General features: G+C 44.3%; 3 protein-coding genes and 1 pseudogene across 3 annotated transcripts; all 4 read left to right on the forward strand.

Annotated features, from left to right (window-relative positions):
• The first annotated feature begins 4,672 nt into the window (after positions 1–4,672).
• Positions 4,673–5,611, forward strand: LOC113748204 (olfactory receptor 10AG1-like). The gene has a single exon (XM_027291179.1). The coding sequence runs from the start codon at positions 4,673–4,675 to the stop codon at positions 5,609–5,611; it is 939 nt and encodes a 312-aa protein (XP_027146980.1).
• A 3,584-nt stretch (positions 5,612–9,195) lies between these two features.
• LOC113748205 (olfactory receptor 11H2-like) lies at positions 9,196–10,126 on the forward strand (annotated as a pseudogene).
• A 5,266-nt stretch (positions 10,127–15,392) lies between these two features.
• LOC113748228 (olfactory receptor 49-like) lies at positions 15,393–16,217 on the forward strand. The gene has a single exon (XM_027291248.1). It carries the CDS (start codon positions 15,393–15,395, stop codon positions 16,215–16,217), a length of 825 nt encoding a protein of 274 aa, XP_027147049.1.
• A 3,753-nt stretch (positions 16,218–19,970) lies between these two features.
• On the forward strand, positions 19,971–20,897 carry LOC104938982 (olfactory receptor 4D6-like). The gene has a single exon (XM_010755445.3). It carries the CDS (start codon positions 19,971–19,973, stop codon positions 20,895–20,897), a length of 927 nt encoding a protein of 308 aa, XP_010753747.3.
• The last annotated feature ends 1,770 nt before the right edge of the window (positions 20,898–22,667 follow it).

Here is a 22,667-nt window from a genome sequence, read left to right on the forward strand (position 1 = left end):
GCAGGAAACACTGTTTCCATGAAAGGGTGGACATGGTCTGCAACAATGCTCAGGTAGATTGTACATATCAAAGTAACAGCCACATGTATGGCAGGACCCGAGGTTTCCCAGCAGAACATTGTTGAAAGCATTGCACAGCCTCTGCCAGCCCTCTTCCCATAATGCATCCTGGTGCCCTGTGTTCCCCGTCTCGTCTCTTGTCTCGTCTTTTCCCGCTTATCCGGAGTCGGGTCGCGGGGGCAGCAGCTTTAGCAGGGAACCCTAGACTTCCCTCTCCCCAGCCACTTCGTCCAGCTCTTCCAGGGGAACCCCAAGGCGTTCCCAGGCCAGTCGAGAGACATAGTCCCTCAAGCGGGCCTGGGTCTTCCTCGGGGCCGCCTCCCGGAGGGACGTGCCCAGAACACCTCACCAGGGAGGCGTTCAGGAGGCATCCTCACCAGATACTCAAGCCACCTCAGCTGGTTCCTCTCGATGCGGAGGAGCAGCGGTTCTACTCTGAGCTCCTCACGGATGGCCGAGCTTCTCACCCTATCTCTAAGGGAGAGCCCAGCCACCCTGTGAGAGAAACTCATTTTGGCCGCTTGTATTCGCGATCTCATTCTTTCGGTCACTACCCAAAGCTCGTGACCATAGGTGAGGGTAGGGACATAGATTGACTGGTAAATCTGGAAAACCTTCTTCACCACGACGGACCGGTGCGGAGTCCGCATCACAACAGAAGCTGCACCAATCCGCCGGCCAATCTCCCGCTCCATCCTTCCCTCCTTACTTGAACTCCTCCACTTGAGGCAGGATCTCATCCTCGACCAGGAGGCTGCACTCTACCCTTTTCCGGCTGAGAACCATGACCTCGGACATGGAGGTGCTGATGCTCATCCAAGCCGCTTCGCACTCGGCTGCGAATCGCTCCAGAAAGGGCTGATGGTCGCGCTCCGATGAAGCCAAGGACCAGATCATCCGCAAAAAGCAGCGACCCAATCCTGAGGCCACCGGACCGCAGCCCCTCAACGCCCTGCCTGCACCTAGAAATTCTGTCCATAAAGGTTATGAACAGAACCGGTGAAAAAGGGCAGCCCTGGTGGAGTCCAACTGCCACTGGAAACAGATCCAACTTACTGCCAGCAATGCGGACCAAGCTCTGGCACCGGGAGTACAGGGACTGGATGGCCCGTATTAATGGGTCCGGAACCCCATACCCCCGGAGCACCCCCCACAGGACTCCCCGAGGGACACGGTCGAACGCCGTTTCCAAGTCCACAAAGCACATGTAGACTGGTTGGGCGAACTCCCATGCACCCTCCAGGACCGCGCTAAGGGTATTGAGCTGGTCCACAGTTCCACGACCAGGACGAAAACCACACTGCTCCTCCTGGATCCGAGGTTCGACAATCTTGCGGACCCTCCTCTCCAGGACCCCCGCAAAGACCTTCCCGGGGAGGCTGAGGAGTGTGATCCCCCTATAGTTGGAGCACATCCTCTGGTCCCCCTTTTTGAAGAGAGGAACCACCACCCCAGTCTGCCAGTCCAGAGGCACTGTCCCCAATGTCCACACGATGTTGCAGAGACGGGTCAACCAAGACAGCCCCACAACATCCAGAGCCTTGAGGAACTCCGGGCGGACCTCATCCACCCCCGGGGCCTTGCCACCGAGGAGCTTTTTGACTACCTCAGTGACCTCAGCCCCAGAGATGGGCGAGACTGCCACGGGGTCCCCAGTCTCTACCTCCCCAAAGGAAGACGTGCTGGTGGGATTGAGGAGGTATTCCCTCCACCAACCCAAGACGACGACCTAAACACAGTGTTGACAGTGCACTGGTTCCCCCGCCTGAGCCACCGGATGGTGGTACAGAACCTCCTCGAAGCCATTCAAAAGTTGTTTTCCATGGCCTCACCGAACTCCTCCCACGCCCGAGTTTTTGCCTCCGCAACTGCCGAGGCCGCGTTCCGCTTCGCACGTCGATACCTGTCAGCTGCTTCAGGAGTCCCACAGGCCAAAAAGGTTTGTAGGACTCCTTCTTCAGCTTGACGGCATCCCTCACCGCCGGTGTCCACCAGTGTTCGGGGGCTGCCGCCGCGACAGGCACTGACCACCTTACGGCCACAGCTCCGGTCAGCTGCCTTGACAATGGAGGAACGGAACAAGGTCCACTCGGACTCAATGTCCCCCGCCTCCCCCGTGACGTGAGTAAAGCTCTCCCGGAGGTGGGAGTTGAAACTCTTTCTGACAGGAGATTCAGCCAGACGTTCCCAGCAAACCCGCACAGAACGTTTGGGCCTGCCTGGTCTGACCGCCATCCTCCCCCACCATCGGAGCCAACTCAACACCAGGTGGTGATCAGTTGACAGCTCCGCCCCTCTCTTCACCCGAGTGTCCAAAACATGTGGCCACAAGTCCGACGACACGACCACAAAGTCAATCATCGAACTGCGGCCAAGGGTGTCCTGGTGCCAAGTGCACATATGGACACCCTTATGCTTGAACATGGTGTTCGTTATGGACAATCCATGACGAACACAAAAGTCCAATAACAGAACACCGCTCGGGTTCAGATCAGGGGGCCGTTCCTCCCAATCACGCCCCTCCAGGTCTCGCTGTCGCTGCCCACGTGAGCATTGAAGACCCCCAGGAGGACGAAGGAGTCCCCAGAGGGAGCGCTCTCCAGCACCCCCTCCAAAGACTCCAATGAGGGTGGGTACTCTGAACCAGGGCCGGTCCTAGCTATGGGCAATGTGGGCGGCCGCCCAGGGCGCATTCTCCGTGGGGGGCACACGAACGCCCGAAAAAGCAAAAAACCTCGGTAATTTTCGATACCGCTCATTAAGTTAGCGGAGCGGGCGCCCCGGGAGCGGGGTGTTGACAAGGCAGAGGGGGGCGTCGGACAGACCGATGTGGGCGGGGGGGGGGGATGTTCGCCCAGGGCGCAAATGTGGCCAGGACCGGCGCTGCTCTGAACTGCCATTCGGTGCATAGGCACAGACGACAGTCAGGACCAGTCCCACCACCCGAAGGCGAAGGGAGGCTACCCTCTCGTCCACTGGGGTGAACCCCAACGTACAGGCGCCGAGCCGGTGGGAAACAAGCATTCCCACCCCTGCTCTGCGTCTCTCACCGGGGGCAACTCCAGAGTGGTAGAGTTTCCAACCCCTCTTAAGGAAACTTGTTCCAGAGCCCACGCTGTGCATCGAAGCGAGCCCGACTATATCCAGCCGGTACCTCTCGACCTCGCGCACCAGCTCAGGCTCCTTCCCAGCAAAAGAGGTGACATTCCACGTCCCCAGAGCCAGCTTCTGCAGCCGGGGGTCGGACCGGCAGGGTCCCCGCTTCCGACTGCCGCCCAACTCTCTCAGCACCCGACCCATGTCACCCTTTCAGGCTGTGCCCGGCCGGGCTCAATGGGTGAAGACCCGGCCACCAGCCCCTCCCCCAGACCTGGCTCCTGGGGGGGCCCCGGTGACCCACGTCCGGGCAAGGTAGACCCAGCTCCATTGATATTCATATTCATCAGGGGTATTGAGCTGCACTTTGTATGGTCCCTCACCTATGACCTGATTGCCATGGGTGACCCTACCAGGGGCATGAAGCCCCCGAAAACATAGCTCCTGGGATCATTGGAACACGCAAACCCATCCACCGCGGTAAGGTGGCAGCTCCAGGAGGGGCTGTGTTCCTTACTCTTATCCTTATCCTTACGCCTTACCCATCTCAGTTACCACAGAGATGGGTAAGGCCTCCAACAGTCCTGCAGCAGAGGACGTGTTGGTCAGGTTCAGGACTTTGCCTCAAGTGTTTCTTCCATCATTCAAGAGTGTCCACTTCTTTGCTGATGGTTCTTTCTTATAAATCATACGAGACTCACTATGGCCTTCCTCAACTCCTCTGATGTCTGCGCTTTTGTTCTCCTACCTTCCCAAGTCTCAAAGAACACATTTCTTCTCAGATTGTGACCACTTCTGACACATCTCCAAGCAGCTCCCATGGAGATGGAGGCCTTGAGCCTTTTTACAGTGTTGGACTCTACCAGGGAGCCTCATTACTGATTCTGTTTGTCAGTTTCATGGACCAGGCCAGAAAAGCTGCTGTAGCATGGTGAAATAGAACGTATTTTAGAGCACAGTGGAGCTGTTTGTAACAGGTATTTTGTTTGTATCAAAGCTTGATATATCTTCTTTCTGTGTTCCACACTGGTGTTCCTTTATTATCACAAACACACACTGCAGTTTTTTTTAATTCACATAAATATTGTGCCGCTCCAAATCCTGTCTGGAGCATTAAATGTGGAATAATCTACTGCTTCCTGTTTGAATAGCGTTTGTTCTATATTAAAACTTCATATTTCAGAGTTCTAGTTCTAGAAAGTTTGAGTGAACCAACAGGGCCGAGTGTCACAGACAAGGTACTACTTTTTTTTTTTTACTTTTGTTGAAGGGTTTAATGAGGTCTGTGGAGGGTGAAGCAATCTGATAAAAACGTTTGACAAACTCAGACTGTAGTCTGTCTGAACTTTAGACATGAGCATAAACTTCAAAGTCAGGAAAGTGAACAAATAACACATCCATATCCTGATTATGAGTCGACTTTTAAAGTGAGGTTTCTTTACTCAGTTGTATTTTTAGTATGTCTGGAACATTGTCTGCCTGTTTAATGGATTAATGCTTATTTTTGCCAATCTCAATGGATGAAGGATTAAATTCAACATATATAACTGTTAGTGGATATGTAGACATTGACAAATACAGATATGTTTATTTTATTTTTATTTTTACAGCTTATATTTTGATAATCTGCTGTAATACAACCATTGTATGGCTAATTGTGATTCACCCAAACCTCCATGAGCCTATGTACATTTTCATTGCAGCTTTGTTAATCAACTCTGTTCTTTACAGCACGACTATCTACCCAAAGCTTCTGATTGACTTTCTGTCTGACAAACAGATCATAACATATTCAGCCTGTCTCTTTCAGTTCTTTTTATTTTACACTTTAGGTGGTGCAGAGTTCTTACTGTTGGCAGCTATGGCCTATGACAGGTATGTGTCTATATGTAAACCTCTGCAATATCCAACCATCATGAGGACAACAAACATCAGTATTTTCCTGGTTCTGGCCTGGCTCGTACCTGCCTGTCAGGTGGCAGCATCAGCTGCGTGGAGCTCTAAGATCAAACTCTGTAACTTTACGTTGAAAGGAATCTTTTGTAACAACTCAGTTTACAAACTTCACTGTGTGAGCTCAAGAGCACTCTCTGTGTACGGTGTGATTATTTTGCTCAATATTGTCTTTTTTCCTTTGCTCTACATAGTTTTCACGTACACAAATATTCTCATAATATCTTACAGAAGTTGTAGAGAAGTCAGGAGAAAAGCTGCAGAGACGTGTTTACCTCACCTGCTGGTTTTAATCAACTTTTCATTGTTGTGTATGTATGATATAACTATACTGAGACTGGAATCAGATGTTCCAAAAACAGCTCGTTTAATTATGACGTTACAGCTGATTTTGTATCATCCTCTCTTTAATCCGATCATATACGGACTGAAAATGAAAGAAATCTCTAAACACCTGAAGAAGTTGTTGAGTCTAATCTGTTCTGTCAACACGAACAAATAATGTGCAATCATTTCGTCTTAATAATGTCTTGAGAAGTGATTTGTCTGTTTCCTTCCATAAGAACCTTGTTATTACTAATAACATTCATATTGTACAATCAAAAAGTTTGACATTGTTTCAAGAAATAAATATCTTGATGTTTCCTGTTTGTCTTTGTGATTAATAACATTTAATGTAATCTATGACAACAAACACACATAGGTGTAGACAAAACGTGGAAGCACCAGTATGTGGACCAGCACAGAGTTGTATATCATATGCAGGTTAACACACGGTCAACAGTACAATGAAAAGTGTGACGGGAAGAAGAGGTCAGCATTAAGAGCACTAGATGTATTAACAGTATTGTAGAGTTTTTAAAAGTAAAACAAAGAGTAATATATATAAAACAACCTAAATAGAATAGAAAAAGATGTACGTTACATATTATATTAGTTATTATAGGTGTATTATACATTGTACATATGCTAAAAGCTAAAAGCAGTCGGACTGGACAGTGTTGGAGAACAGCCTCTGAGGTCAACAGGGGATACCGTGACAGTACCGAGGTGATTCACAGACTTTGATGGAAACATTGATCAGCAGTGAAGAGCTAACTGTGGTTAGCTCGGTCAGCCAGGTAGCTAACTGCACTGACTCAGCCCGGGACGACCCAGGATGCCAGGAGCCAGAAAACCAGCTGATAGGCTGCTGTACTCAGAACAGCTTCCACCCTGTCTGTCTTGTCTTATTCTACTTCCTGTCTCGTTTCCCGCCTTTTTTGATTTTGCACCTGCCCCGGATCTGTTTCACCTGCCCCGGATCTGTTTCACCTGCCCCAGATCTGTTTCACCTGCCCCAGATCTGTTTCACCTGCCTCTGATCTGTTTCACCTGCCCTGGATCTGTTTCACCTGCCCTAGATCTGTTTCACCTGCCCCGGATCTGTTTCACCTGCCCCGGATCTGTTTCACCTGTCCCTGTTTAGTCCTGCATGTCTGTTTAGTTCGTGGGTTTCCTTTGTTTCCTTGTCGGTCTGTTTTGTTCCTGTGCCGTGCTGTATTCCCTCACCATCTTGTTTTATTATTAAAGTTAGCCCTTGTGTACCCACACCTGCATTTGGGTCCTTTCCTGTAACCTCCCCACTCCCCCGTGACAATCTGTTGTGTCGAGGGAATGAGACAGCCCTTTTCTGCTGACAGGAAGTCATTTTCCACATAAAATTATTTTACACTGTCCCTACAATGTCCTGAGGACATGATGGACCCTGTGTAACCTCCATGTGAAGCATGCCAGAGAAGAAAAATGTCTGTGTATACTATTATATACAGTATATCTTTTAGTTTCCTTTCATTTAATTTTGACTCTGTGGTGAGCTTAATTTATACTGAACAGGCCAGATTTCTGATTCGTTGGCTTTCATTTCCTTGCAGTGTCAATAGCTCACATGGTTCTCTGTAGTCAATGCACCTTTATACAGTATGTACCTATTTGTCAGATTAACTCAAACAATTCATTCATTTAAAGAGAGATGGCCCCTTTTATGGACAGCTGTGTTACCCAGACAAAGCTTCAGACAACAGTGACCTATTAGAGCTCCAGTTAGGTTTAAATTAGGGCTGTCAATCGATTAAAAAAAATTAACTAATTAATCGCAAAAATTTCTGTAATTAATCGGGATTAATCGCGATTAATCTATCAATAAATATATCAATAAATTAAATGCATTTTTCTGAGACTGAAGCTTATAATGAATATTTATTTATGTAAAATGATCAAATTAATGTAGAATAAACTCAGATAAAGTATATGAAATTCATTCATGTTATTGGCTTAAGGTGCACATATGCACAGTGCAAACAGAAAAAAGCCAGAATGAGGACAATCTGACCAGTGCCACACTCCGTAGTGTGTAGACTGGTGTTTTGCTTTGAGGTGATATGTTAAAGTCGTGTTACTTCTGTGGAATTTAAATTCGGCTTTGCAAACTGTGCAAATTGCCTTGTTTTTGTCCAACGAGCCGTCGGGCAACTTTTTAAAATGAAATGTTCCCCCTAAAGTCCGTCCTTATCCATCTTTACACCACAGACTCTCCTTTAGTTAGGATAGAATCTAGATTGCACAGACTCTCCTTTGTTAGGATAGATCATAGACATATATACACAGACTCTCCTTTGTTAGAATAGATCATAGACATATATGCACAGACTCTCCTTTAGTTAGAATAGATCATAGACAATATACATAGACTCTCCTTTAGTTAGGATAGATCATAGACATATACATAGACTCTCCTTTAGTTGGATAGATCATAGACTATATACATGACTCTCCTTTAGTTAGGATAGATCATGACATATACATAGACTCTCCTTTATTAGGATAGATCATAGACATATATACATGACTCTCTTTAGTTAGGATAGATCATAGACATATATACATAGACTCTCCTTTAGTTAGGATAGATCATAGCATATATACATAGACGCCTCATTGAGAGGTTGGTCCGTTGCTGCGATACGTTACGTCCGCCATATTGGATGTGGCAGATCTGCCCGTAAACTAATACAAAAACAGGGCCGGTTTTAGCTGTGGGCATGTGGGCGACCGCCCCGGGCGCAGTCTCCGTGAGGGCTTTAAGTTAATGCTCTTATACACCCATTCACACACACACTAATATATCTGGGAAACAAAGCTCTACTTTGCCACATCCAAATGGCGGCCGCCACCGGAAGTAAACAAAACCGCGTTAATTGCGTAATTTTTTTAACGCGTTAATTCTTTAAAATAATCGACAAAATTAACGCGTTAATTTTGACAGCACTAGTTTAAATATATGTATTCTATAATTGCAGACAAGCCCATGGTAGTTGACTGTGCATGCACAATGAAGAAGCATCAACACGTCAATAATATTAATCTAAACAACCATCAGATTTGTCAAAAGGCACATCTGACCTGCAAAGCCTCGGCCAACACACCTGACCAGTCGCTGCCACGACTTTGGTTCTTGTCAAAGTCACTCAAATCCAAAGTCACTCAAATCCAAAGTCACTCAAATCCTAGTCATTTTTCCTGCTTCTGACACGTCAACTATGAGGAGAAAAGTTCACTGCTCATGTGCAGCGCTGCCCATGATAACCAAGATACCCGCCATGACATACAACCGAGAGGTCTCTGAAGGACCGTGTGTGAAAGTTTGGATGAGCAGGAACAAAAACTTCACATTAAATCAGTCAAGTTATTGGTTAGAAGGTTTATTGTTCAATCACAGTAATAAGTCTCCTTTATCTGAGACAGAGACTGAGACCTTTAAAATGTGGTCTTGAGAATGGTCTCTGGACCAAGAACGGTCTGAGAACGACATCAATGGCTCCCGCTGCTGAGGTTGAGTTGTAAAGATTGTGTAATGGTCAAGCGAAAGAGGTCAAACCACTGCTGTAACTTCAGGCCTCCGAGGTTTTTTTTTAGTTTAATGAGATCTTGGGGGTGAAGCAATCTTATAAAACATTAATTTTCTGAACTTTGGAGATAACATTCAGTGTCTCTGTGAATGAGTAAGACGCTTCAGTACAGGTCAGATGTTATTGTGAGACAACATTAATGGATAATGAGTCTAATGTAACATATATAACTCTTGGTGGGTATGTGGAAATTTACAAATACAGATTCTTTATTTTCTGTGATATTCTTAGTATATATTTTAATAATATGTTGTAATTTTATTGTTATGTACATTATCTGGTCACACCAAAAAACCTCCATGAGCCTATGTACATTTTCATTGCAGCATTGCTAATGAACTCTTCTCTTCTCCGTACTGCTCTACCCAAAGCTTCTGATTGACTTTTTATCTGACGAACAGGTCAATCTTATTCAGCCTGTCTCTTTCAATTTTACATATATTACTCTGTGGTGGTTCAGAGTTCTTACTGTTGGCAGCCATGTCCTATGACAGGTATGTGTCCATATGCAAAACATTACATATCCAACTGTCATGACAAAAACAACTGTGAGTCTTTGTTGTTTTTTACTTGGCTTGTGCCTGCTTGTCCTTTGCAATACCTACAATACTGAGTGCTGACACTAAACTGTGTGACTTTACTGTGAAAGCAATATTTTGTAACAATGCAGTTTACAAACTTCATTGTGTAAGGTCAAAGGTAATTACTATATACGGTGTGTTTACTTTGTTAATCTTGCAATCCTCCCTGTTCTCTTCATAATTTTTACATACACAAAGATTCTTATAATATCTTATCGAAGTGGCAGAGAAGTCAGGAAAAAGGCAGCAGAGACGTGTTTACCTCACATGTTGGTTTTAATCAGTTTCGCTTGTTTGACTGCATATGATGTCAGTATAGCTCGAGTTCAATCTGATTTTCCAAACCCTGTTCGTTTAATAATGATGATTCAAGTAGTTTTATATCATCCATTGTTTGATTGTTTGTTTATTCCACTTATATACGCGCTGAAAATGAAAGAAATCTCCAAACACCTCAAAAGGTTGTTCCATTCAGCCAAACTCATTTGATGTACTAACAATGTAGAGTCAAATCATCCTGTAGAAATATCCATTCTTGAAAGTATTTAATGTTATTTCCAGAACAAACACACTCTTTACTGTTTGTGATGGAAACAACACAGTGTCTTGAACAATGTAACTGATGATCAATGTGATGTAGATATTTAAAAATAATATCAAGTCAACACAACTTTAATCCAGACTTTTTGTTCACTGTATTTTACTGACATGAATTTTATTTGCAAAGCTGTGCCCTGTCTACATGTAAAGATATTCATGTTAGTATCATTGGCTCTGGGTATTGATGAACTTAAATATTGAATTTTGGTCATATAAATCATATCAACGTAGATGGCTGGTGTGTGAAGACAGACTGTAATTTGCCAGAGAAAATCTTTATCTTTCACTACAAGCTGTGTGTGTGTGTGTGTGTGTGTGTGTGTGTGTGTGACAGGTTTGGCTGTAACAATACATATATTTATGATGGGAAAAATAAACATTTCAAAAATAGTTATGTTTTCAGGTAGTTATATCCTTATTATGCATGAATTATCAACTATCGCGGCACAAGGCCTCATCCCAGCATGGTAATGTTAGAATCACAGCCTTTGTAATTCAGTAAAATCTACTTCATCCCAAACTTCAGACAAAAAGGGAAGTTTAGAAACTGAAACAAACAGGTGTTCACCATTTGAGAAAACTTGTCTCAACAGTATTAAACACTTCTTTTAGTAGATGAGAGGGAATAGTTTCTGGGAACTATCTTAGGCCACAGATGGTGGATTAGTTTTAAGGAGAGTGATACAGGCAATAGAAACAGAAGAGCCCAGGGAAAATCATATCAAATTTTAAATCCTAATGTCGGATATGAACTCTGTTTTAGAAGTTTCAGTGGCTCACTGGTATTTTAATAAATAGTCCCACAAAAATACTCAAGCTTGTTCTTCTTCCTTGCAGCTCATCTGTATTCACATCTGAAAGTGAGGTTAGTATCATTCAGCCACGGCTCTGAAAGTGGTTTAGATTTCGAGATATGAGTGTAAGTGGAGTTAAAGAGGGTCCTAAGCTCCTTAGCACTGAGATCACGTCATTAGAGGGTTAATCACGTGCAAGAACACAAGTTGTAACAAAGAAAATAAAACAAGCTTTATGTTTATTATTTCTACATTATGAAAACACTAAAGACAATCCCAAACCATCTGAGCTGAGTTTAGGTCAGGTGATTGTGGGGGTCAGGTCATGTGATGCAGCACTCCATCACTCCTTCTTGGTGTGTTTGGGGTCACTGTCCTGTTGAAAATCAAATGATGGTCCCACTGAGCTCAAACCAGATGGACGGCATGTCTCTGCAGAATTCTGTGGTAGCCATGCTCGTTAAGTGAGTCTTGAATTTTGAATGAATCACCAAGTTTGTCTCCATCTAAGCACCTTCACACCATCACAGCTCTTCCATGTTTGACAGTGGGAACCACACATGCAGATAGCAACCATTATGAAATGCAAGATGTTCATATGTGTGTATAAAAAGAAATATTGACATGGACAGTGCATGGACATTTTTTTGGTTGACAGTAGACCACTGTGCACTGCTAGGAAAAAGCATCTCTCTGGGATCCAAGAAAGAAGTTGATAGAACTGATAGACGTGAAGTCGATGTCAGATGAGGACTGTGACCAGTGGGTGGTGGATTTAAATACAGACTGGAAACTGCAGCCAGTCTCCAGCCTGCTCCTCTTTTCAGTCATTTGCCAAGGACCTGCGTAAGGTTTTCGGCTTGGGGGCCGCCAGATCAGAGACTGTATAGGCATGCGGCAGGGAGACCGCACAGTGGCGGACTATTCTATCAATTTACGCACCAAGGCCCGCCAAAGAAGGTGAAACTCAGAGGCTCTGGTAGACGCTTTTCTCCATGGACTGGCAGACTGCGTTAAGGTTATGAAGCTGGCAATCCAGATTGAGCTGTGTTTCCAGGCACATCGTCGGGAGAGAGGCCAGGGGCTCTCTCAACGCCAGTTGATTTTCCAGACCGCAGGGAAGATCAGTCACTCCACTGAGGGGCCACCGGTGGAGTCTGAGCCAATGCATCTGGGCCATGCTTGCCTCACGCCAGAGGAACATGAACGATGCAGGCAGAGAAACCTCTGTATGTACTGTGGCAAGGGTGGACATTACAGACTGACCTGTCCAGCAAAAGACCAGGCTCACCAGTAATCAAGGAGGTTCTGGTGAGCACTACGACGATGCAGTCTCCGCTAAAGCCACGACTTCAGGCCCACCTGTTCCTTTCCAATGGTCTGCCTGCATCATTGACAAGGGGCTGGTACAGCAGTTGGGGTTCAAGTGGGTTCCATGGTCTGACCCGGTTTCTGCGCGAGCACTCAATGGCCACGTCCTGGGGACTGTCACACACCAGACCGCCCAAGTACCCATGCTGCTGTCTGGGAACCATTATGAGTTGCCCAGTTTCACATCCTGAACTCCCCTGGTCAGCCTCTCATTCTGGGGTTTCCATGGCTTCGTCGGCACAACCCCAATATTGACTGGGAACGAGGGGTCATCCGTGAGTGGGGAACCACTTGTCACCGCACCTCCCTGAAACAAGCCTCGCCTCCACCTCAGTCATCCCCTTCCAGTCCAACACCTGACATCTTCAGGGTGCCACCAGAGTAAATTGAAAGCGTTGCCTCTACCTCCTCATCGGCCCCACACCTGCTCCATTGACCTCCAGCCTGGCACATCTCCACCCAAGGGTCGCCTGTACTCGCTGTCGGTTCCCGAGAGGAGGGCGATGGAAGTCTACATCAACGAGTCCCTGGCAGCAGGCATCATCTGTCCAACTCAAACTTTGATTCATCACAGTGCCATTCTCCAGCTGCAGGATCCCGACCGTCAGTTCATGGTGGAGGTGGACGCTTCTGATGTGGGGGTGGGGGCGGTGCTCTCACAACGGTCTGCATCCGACCAGAAGGTACATCCTTGTGCCTTCTTCTCGCTGTGTCTGTCCACAGCCGAAAGAAACTACAACATTGGCGCGTTAGCTTTGAAGGAATGGAGACATTGGCTGGAGGGCGCGAAGGTACCGTTCATAATCTGGACTGATCACGAGAATTTAGAATACGTAAGCACTCCCAAAAGACTGAACTCTCGCCAAGCTCGCTGATCCCTGTTTTTCACCCAGTTCAGCTCCACCCTTTCCTATTGGCCGGGTTCCCGCAACACTCAGCCGGACGCCCTGTCTCGCCAGTTCCTGAAGGAAAGGGGTTCGGGGGAGGAGCCAACCAAGATTCTTGCATCTCCCTGTGTGGTGGCTACTCTTACCTGGGACATGGAAGAAAGGGTAAGAGCGGCTACAGAGGGGCAGGCTGTTCCCAGTGCCTGCCCTCCCAACCGCCTCTACGTTCCGGAGGCCTTGAGGTCGGAAGTGGGCCCACTCCAGCAAACTCACCTACCATCCCGGAACCCAAAGGACACGAGACTTCCTTTTACAGTGGTTCTGGTGGCCCACACTGGCTAAGTATGCAAGTGACTTTATTAAGGCCTGTCTCATCTGTAATCAGTACAAGGCCTCACATCATGTGCCTGCAGGGCTCCTTCGGCCCCTCGTGGTTCCACATCGTTCCTGGTCCCACATCTCGTTGGATTTTGGTACCGATCTTCCTCGTTCCCAGGGCCACGTGGTCATCCTTACAGTAGTGGACCAGTTCAGTAAGATGGCACATTTTGTGCCCCTGCCTAAGTTTCCGTCAGCTAAAAAGATTGCCTAGTTGGTGCTGCTACACGTGTTCCGCCTGCCTGGCCTCCTAGCCGATGTGGTGTCCCTAGTTTACCTCGGATGGATTTCTGCAGTCTGCTGGGGGCCACAGCCAGTCTCTCCTCTGGGTTCCACCCACAGACCAATGGACAGAGTGAACGGATAAACCAGGAGATGTAAACAGGTCTGCACTGCCTGGTTTCTCGGAATCCATTGGCCTGGTCGCAGCAACTTCTGTGGGTGGAGTACACCCACAATCCGCGAACCAGCTCTGCTACGGGTCTTTTCCCATTCCAGTGTGCGTATGGGTACCAGCCCCCTCTCTTTCCGGCCCTGAAAAGGGAGGTCTCCTGCCCCTCTGTCCAAGCCTTTATCCGTCGGCATCGCAGGACCTGGGCCCAGGCATGGTTCTCCCTTCTGTGTTCGGGGAGGCGTCACTCTGAAGCAGCCAACAGACGGCGGTCCATGGCCCCTTACTACAAAGTCGGTCAGAGGGTTTGGCTCTCCACCTGGGACCTGCCTCTACAGGTTGAATCTAAGAAGCTGGCTTCCAGATTTGTCGGTCCGTTCCTAATCCAACGAATAATTAATCCAGATGCAGTAAGACTCCAACTCCCACGCTCCATGCGGATCCACCCGACCTTCCATGTCTCAACACTGACTAGAACAGTGGTGTATATCTCCGGGATCTCTCTTTAAATGACCTTTCCTGAGGTTTATACCGTTTGTGTGACCATTGTGTTTGTGTTGGGGATATACAAAAGTGCATTGACTAGGCCACAAGGCCACCCATTGCAAGTAAAGGAGAACCAATACATCATCAAATCAGGTTTATAGAGTATGATCTTCTGATCATCATAGAATCAAAGAAAAGTAAACTATACAAATATAGACACACTGACCCAGTCGTCTAGCCACGACTTTGGTTCTTGTCAAAGTCACTCAAATCCAAAGTCACTCAAATCCAAAGTCACTCAAATCCTCGATCATTTTTCCTGCTTCTGACACGTCAACTATGAGGAGAAAAATGTTCACTGCTCATGTGCAGCGCTGCCCATGATAACCAAGATACCCGCTATGACATACAACCGAGACGGTCTCTGAAGGACCGTGTGAAATTTTGGATGAGCAGGAACAAAAACTTCACATTAGAAATCAGTCAAGTTATTGGTTAGAAGGTTTATGTTCAATCACAGTAATGAGTCCCCTTTGTCTGAGACCTTTTAAAATGTGGTCTTGAGAATGGTCTCTGGACCAAGAACGGTCTTGAGAACGACATCAATGGCTCCCGCTGATAGGTTGAGTTGTAAAGATTGTGTAATGGTCAAGCGAAAGAGGTCAAACACTGCTGTAACTTCAGGCCTCCAGAGTTTCTTTATATTTTAGTTTAATGAGATCCTTGGAGGGTGAAGCAATCTTATAAAAAACATTTAATTTTCTGAACTTTGGAGATGAACATTCAGTGTCTCTGTGAATGAGTAAGACGCTTCAGTACAGGTCAGATGTTATAGTGAGACAACATTAATGGATAATGAGTCTAATGTAACATATATAACTCTTGGTGGGCATGTGGAAATTTACAAATACAGATATCTTTATTTTCTGATGACATTCTTAGTATATATTTTAATAATATGTTGTAATTTTATTGTTATGTACATTATCTGGTCACACCAAAACCTCCATGAGCCTATGTACATTTTCATTGCAGCATTGCTAATGAACTCTTCTCTTCTCAGTACTGCGATCTACCCAAAGCTTCTGATTGACTTTTTATCTGACAGACAGGTCATATCTTATTCAGCCTGTCTCTTTCAATTTTACATATATTACTCTGTAGGTGGTTCAGAGTTCTTACTGTTGGCAGCCATGTCCTATGACAGGTATGTGTCCATATGCAAACCATTACAATATCCAACTGTCATGACAAAAACAACTGTGAGTCTTTTGTTGTTTTTTACTTGGCTTGTGCCTGCTTGTCATATTGCAATACCTACAATACTGAGTGCTGACACTAAACTGTGTGACTTTACTGTGAAAGCAATATTTTGTAACAATGCAGTTTACAAACTTCATTGTGTAAGGTCAAAGGTAATTACTATATACGGTGTGTTTACTTTGTTAGATCTTGCAATCCTCCCTGTTCTCTTCATAATTTTTACATACACAAAGATTCTTATAATATCTTATCGAAGTGGCAGAGAAGTCAGGAAAAAGGCAGCAGAGACGTGTTTACCTCACATGTTGGTTTTAATCAGTTTCTCTTGTTTGACTGCATATGATGTCAGTATAGCTCGAGTTCAATCTGATTTTCCAAACACTGTTCGTTTAATAATGATGGTTCAATAGTTTTATATCATCCATTGTTTATCACCTTATATACGCGGCTGAAAAAAAGAAATCTCCAAACACCTCAAAAGGTTGTTCCATTCAGCCAAACTCATTTGATGTACTAACAATGTAGAGTCAAATCATCCTGTAGAATATCCTCTTGAAAGTATTTATGTTATTTCCAGAACAAAAACCACTCTTTATGTTTGTGATGGAAACAACACAGTGTCTTAAACAATGTAACTGTGATCAATGTGATGTAGATATTTAAAAATAATATCAAGTCACACAAACTTTAATCCAGACTTTTTTCACTGTATTTTACTGACAGAATTTTATTTGCAAAGCTGTGCCCTGTCTACATGTAAGTATTCGTGTAGTATCATTGGCTCTGGGTATTGATGAACTTAATATTGAATTTGGTCATATAATCATACAACGTAGATGGCTGGTGTGTGAAGACGACTGTATTTGCCAGAGAAAATCTTTATCTTCTACACAAGCTGTGTGTGTGTGTGTGTGTGTGTGTGGTGTGTGTGTGTGTGACAGGTTTGGCTGTAACAATAACATATATTTATGATGGGAAAAATAAACATTTCAAAAATAGTTATGTTTTCAGGTAGTTATATCCTTATTATGCATAATTATCAACTATCGCGGCACAAGGCCTCATCCCAGCATGGTAATGTTAGAATCACAGCCTTTGTAATTCATAAAATCTACTTCATCCCAAACTTCAGACAAAAGGGAGTTTAGAAACTGAACAAACATGTTTCACCATTTGAGAACTTGTCTCACGTATTAAACACTTTTCTTTAGTGATGAGAGGAATAGTTTCTGGGAACTATCTTGGCCACAGATGGTGGATATGTTTTAAGGGGTGATACAGGCAATAGAAACAGAAGAGCCCAGGGAAAATCATATCAAATTTTAATCCTAAGTCGGATATGAACTCTGTTTTAGAAGTTTCAGTGGCTCACTGGTATTTTAATAAAAGTCCCACAAAAATCCTCAAGCTTGTTTTTCTTCCTTGCAGCTCATCTGTATTCACATCTGAAAGTGAGGTTAGTTCATTCAACCACGCTCTGAAATGGGTTTAGATTTCGAGATATGATGTAAGTGGAGTTAAAGAGGGTCCTAAGCTCCTTAGCACTGAGATCACGTCATTAGAGGGTTAATCACGTGCAAGAAACAAAGTTGTACAAAGAAAATAAAACAAGCAGATCGACACGCATTATGTTTTCTTTATGTTTATTATTTCTACATTATGAAAACACTAAGACAATCCCAAACCATCTGAGCTGAGTTTAGGTAGGTGATTGTGGTCAGGTCATGTGATGCAGCACTCCATCACTCCTTCTTGGTGTGTTTGGGGTCACTGTCCTGTTGAAAATCAAATGATGGTCCCACTGAGCTCAAACCAGATGGACGGCATGTCTCTGCAGAATTCTGTGGTAGCCATGCTCGTTAAGTGAGCCTTGAATTTTGAGTGAATCACCAACAGTGTCACCATCTAAGCACCTCCACACCATCACAACTCCTCCATGTTTGACAGTGGGAACCACACATGCAGATAGCAACCATTATGAAATTCAAGACGTTCATATGTGTGTATAAAAAGAAATATTGACATGGACAGTGCATGGACATTTTTTTGGTTGACAGTACACCACTGTACACTGCTAGGAAAAAGCATCTCTCTGGGATCCAAGAAAGAAGCTGATAGAACTGATAGACATGGAGTCGATGTCAGATGAGGACTGTGACCAGTGGGTGGTGGATTTAAATACAGACTGTCACAATCCATTCTTCTGCTGCTCTTTCAGTAATTTCTCCCTCTGCTCACACTCCCTGCTGGCCACTCGCCTCAGGTGCTCCTCATCAGTATCTAGCCACTATTTAAGCAACACCAGCCCAGCGTTACATCGCCAGATTGTCTTTGTACCATGCAGAACTTTCCAGCACTCTTCTTCGGCTTGATTTCCTGGTTCCGACCCCGCTTGTTCCTGACCCGGACTCTTCGTCTCTGCCCTGGTAAACCTGACTGCTTTCCGTCCCCAACTCTGAACCCAGCCTGTGAGTTTCCTGGCTGTATTTCGTCTGCATCTGTTTGGCGTCTTGCTGCTCCGACTTCTCCGTGGGAGATTACTCATCGGCCACCTTCGGAGCTTGTGCTTAGGAGTTCTGAACTGCAGCTCCGTCGAAAGACTTTTAAAGAGACTGTGTTCCCTCTTATTGCCTAGTGCAGTCATCTGTTACCTGAAGTGTAATAAAGAACACTTAACCACAATAAGATTGTACTGCGTTTGGGCCTTCCTGATCGGTGACACAGACACTACCTCACTCTTACGGGTACAAAGGGGAACTGAAGAATGCCAATTAAGAATGAAGAAGTTTGGAAAAATAAAAATGAAATTGAACTCGCAAGAGGTGCAGAAGTAATTGAGCAATAAAGTCTTGTTTATTAGTGATCAAGCATTGATCAGATCCATACAAACAGGTGAAGCATGGTCTAGTGGTTGAAGATTCCTGTGATCCACATGGTCTGCAGACCTGTATATGGAGCTGCACACAGAAGCAGTGTGTTTTGCCTGCCAGATGTTGTGTAGTAGTTGGTCATTTTCCTGGTTTAGGTGCTTCTAAATGTGTAAATATGCTACGTAGTTAATTTGTTTCCCTTTTGGCTGTTTTTTATGACAGCAGTTAGACTATGGTGTTTCTCTGGCATAGACTGGATTCTCTATGCACTTTCAGGGTCTAACTTCCAAGTTACCAGGCCACTGGGGTTTGAAACACTGACTAGAACAGTGGTGTATATCTCCGGGATCTCTCTTTAAATGACCTCTCCTAAGGTTTATACTGTTTGTGTGACCATTGTGTTTATGTTGGAGATATACAAAAGTGCATTGACTAGGCCACAAGGCCACCCATTGCAAGTAAAGGAGAACTAATACATCATCAAATCTGGTTTATAGAGTATGATCTTCTGATCATCATAGAATCAAAGAAAAGAAAAGGAAACTATACAAATATAGACAGATATATACCCCTCTTCCCGTAAACCTGAGTAATGTCTGTGGGTTCAGGACCAAACAAACCAACCAAAAACCTTTTTTCCACTTTGACCATTACCTTTTGTGATGGACAACATAGCAGTGTGTTCTTTGAGAAGAGTTGCTTGTCTCAGATTAAACTCTTCTCAAAGGGAGATGACTTCGATGACTGAGAACCTTCACAGACTGATAGCAGTGTGTTATTTATCATAGATAGATATACTTTATTTATCCCAAGCTGGGAAATTGCAGGTATGTATGGTACTACATACCTGTATGGTACTACATTTTACAGTTGAACTTGACCCAGTGTCTTTGTGTGTTCATGCTAAGGCCTCACACCAACCTGGCCACATCTCTAAAGACAATGCAATATTATTGTTGTTTAAGGAGGTGCAGAAAAGAGCACGCTCACTTGTAAACAAAGTTTAAAACCTATAAGTTCATGCCTCCAGAGTTTAATTAAGTTGTTCACAAAAGCTCAGCAGTTAATGAGATCCACAGAGGGTGAAGAAATGTCATAAGAAGCTTTGACTGACTCAAACTGTTTCACTTTGTGAACACACACCAAGTGCAGTTTAAGGTCAGTTATCTGTGAATGAATCAAACTATCACATATATGTTTTATGTTGATGCAATCTGCACAGTAAGTTTATTCATTCATGCTTGTTCAATCTGCTTGTCTGTTTCGTTAACAGTTTAATTTGTGCGATCCTTCATGGATGATGAATTTAATATAACATATATAACTCTTGATGGGTATGTGGAGTTGGACAAATACAGGTATATATATATTTGTATTATGTTTATAGTATATATTCTTACAATCTTCTGTAACGTCAGCATTTTGTATACTATCTGGATACACAATGACCTTCATGAGCCTATGTACATTTTCATTGCAGGTTTGCTAGTGAACTCTGTTTTTTACAGCACTATTATGTACCCAAAGTTATTAGCTGACTTTTTATCTGAAAAACGGACCATATCTTATCCAACATGTCTCTTTCAGTTTTTTATATATTACTCATTAAGTGCTTCAGATTTCTTACTGTTGTCAACCATGGCCTATGACAGGTATGTGTCCATATGTAAACCTCTGCAATATCCAACCATCATGCGTAAAACCACCGTGATTATTCTGCTGGTTTTAGCCTGGGCTGCTCCCGCTTGTCATATGGCAGCGGAAGTAATCCTGAGGGCTAATATGAAACTCTGTCATTTTAATTTAAGTGGGATTTTTTGTAACAATTCAATTTACAGTCTATTCTGTGTGACTCCAAGTTCACTCACCATATTTAGTTTTTTTGCTCTGCTGAACATGGGACTTTTACCTTTTGTCTTTATAATTTTTACTTACACCAGGATCCTCATAATAACTTATCGGAGCAGTCGAGAAGTCAAGAACAAAGCTGCACAGACCTGTTTACCTCACATCATTGTTTTAATCAGCTTTTGCTGTTTGTGTGCGTACGATGTCATTACAGCTCGACTGGAATCTGATGTTCCAAAAACTGTTCGATCGATAATTACTTTGCAAGCATTTTTATATTATCCTCTGTTCAATCCAGTCATATATGGACTGAAAATGAAGGAAATCTCTAAACATCTGAAGAAGTTGTTCTGTCAAGCCAAAGTGATCTAATGTATTAATGTTGACCTGATGTTTATGTGCAGTGATCTCTCCTGTAATAATAATGCAAAGATGTGAATGTTTTGATGTTTGAAAGGTATTTAATGTGAGGATTTGTTTCCAGGTTGTAATTTTGTTACTTTTTGTCATGGAAACAATAAAGAATGTCTTGAGTTTATATACATACATAGTGTTTCATGTTTTATTGTCACACACAATCTGACACAGTGCAATGCATAGTGATTCTTAGATGTGTGTGATGAGCCAGTATAAACAGTATATGAAACAAGTGTGAGGTGATTGATTATGACACAAACACAAATATTATAAATTATAGATATGTATACCTTCATACATCTTTGTTATTCTGCATTCATACTGACTCAGTTCAATTTGTAAAAACCTCTGGATAGTTTTGAAGTCCCACAAATCTGTAACTATTATTCATGATCTCACGTGTTTAGTGTCATGACTAATAAAGCTGGCTATGTTTAGGTTGTCTTGTGTCCATGTTGTCTTGTCATTTCCGGTTTTATTTTGTAAGGTAACTCTCCTCTCGTTTCAGGTCAGTTGCCCTTCCTCATGTGTCACCGGTCTGATTGTCTTCCCCGCTCTGATTGTTTCCACCTGTTCCCCATTACACTGTGTATATATTGTCTGCGTCTCCCTTTGTCTGTTGCCAGTTCGTCTTGTCCTTTGCGCCAGAGAACCAGCGCCTTTCCATAGCCTCGTCTAAGACTGTGAAATGCATTATGAACATCTGCCATCAGCCTTTCCCACAGAACGGTCCAAGGTGGCGTTCATGGTTTCCCATCTCACCGGGAGAGCGAAGGCATGGGATACGGCCGAGTAGTCTCGAGGTTCTTCGATCTGGGACTCCCTCAAGGATTTCATAGAGACTCTGAGGGGGGTTTTCGATCCTATCTCGCCTGACCGAGACAAGGCATGCGCACTAAGTAACATCAGACAAGGTATGGATTCAGTGTGTGATTATGCCATCCGTTTTTGGACCCTAGCCACTGACAGTGGGTGGAATTCCACGGCAATGTATGATGTTTTTCTTAAAGGACTTTCTGACCCGATTCAGGATTTGTTAGTGCCTCTTGATTTACCCGCCACCCTAGACTCTTTGATAACCCTTGCCATCAGAACTGACAACCCGTTTACAGGAACATAAGCGGAGCCGCAGAACGCCTTCAGCTGATCACCATCGGACCTGTGCTGCATCGTCTACAGCCACTTGGCGTAGTTCTTCACACCCTCCTCCTCCAGATCTTTGGCAGAAGACTCCTCCTGAGGTGGAGGAGCCCATGCAGCTGGGACACACTAAACTGTCTGCAGAGGAACGTCGTTGTCGTCTCCAGGAAGGTCGGTGTTTCTATTGTGGTCAGCAGGGTCATCTCGTGGCGATGTGTCCAGCAAAGAGGGCAGGTTCGTCAGTAGACGGGAGGGTACTGGTGAGCCATTTCTCTTCCTCTGGACCCCCTTCCCGAGCCTTAACAGAGCTTAAGGTAAAACATCAGGACACCACAGTTTCTCTCGGGGCACTCATCAATTCAGGGGCTGATGAGAGTCTCATGGACTGGAATTTTTGCCCAAAAACTTCATTTGAACACTGAACAATTCATTATGAGTATCTGGATATGCCATTTGGTTTGACCAACGCCCCCGCAGTGTTCCAAGCCATGATCAATGATATTCTTAGAGACTTCCTGAACCACTTTGTCTATGTCTACTTGGATGATATTTTGATTTACTCCCCAGACTCTGACACTCATGTTG

The sequence above is a fragment of the Larimichthys crocea genome, chromosome XVIII (genome assembly GCF_000972845.2).
Source record: "Larimichthys crocea isolate SSNF chromosome XVIII, L_crocea_2.0, whole genome shotgun sequence".
NCBI lineage: Eukaryota > Metazoa > Chordata > Actinopteri > Sciaenidae > Larimichthys > Larimichthys crocea.

Coding starts and splice junctions, on each gene's coding strand:
- LOC113748204 (XM_027291179.1), top strand. CDS start 4,673: ATGGATGAAGGATTAAATTCAACATATATAACTGTTAGTGGATATGTA.
- LOC113748228 (XM_027291248.1), top strand. CDS start 15,393: ATGGATAATGAGTCTAATGTAACATATATAACTCTTGGTGGGCATGTG.
- LOC104938982 (XM_010755445.3), top strand. CDS start 19,971: ATGGATGATGAATTTAATATAACATATATAACTCTTGATGGGTATGTG.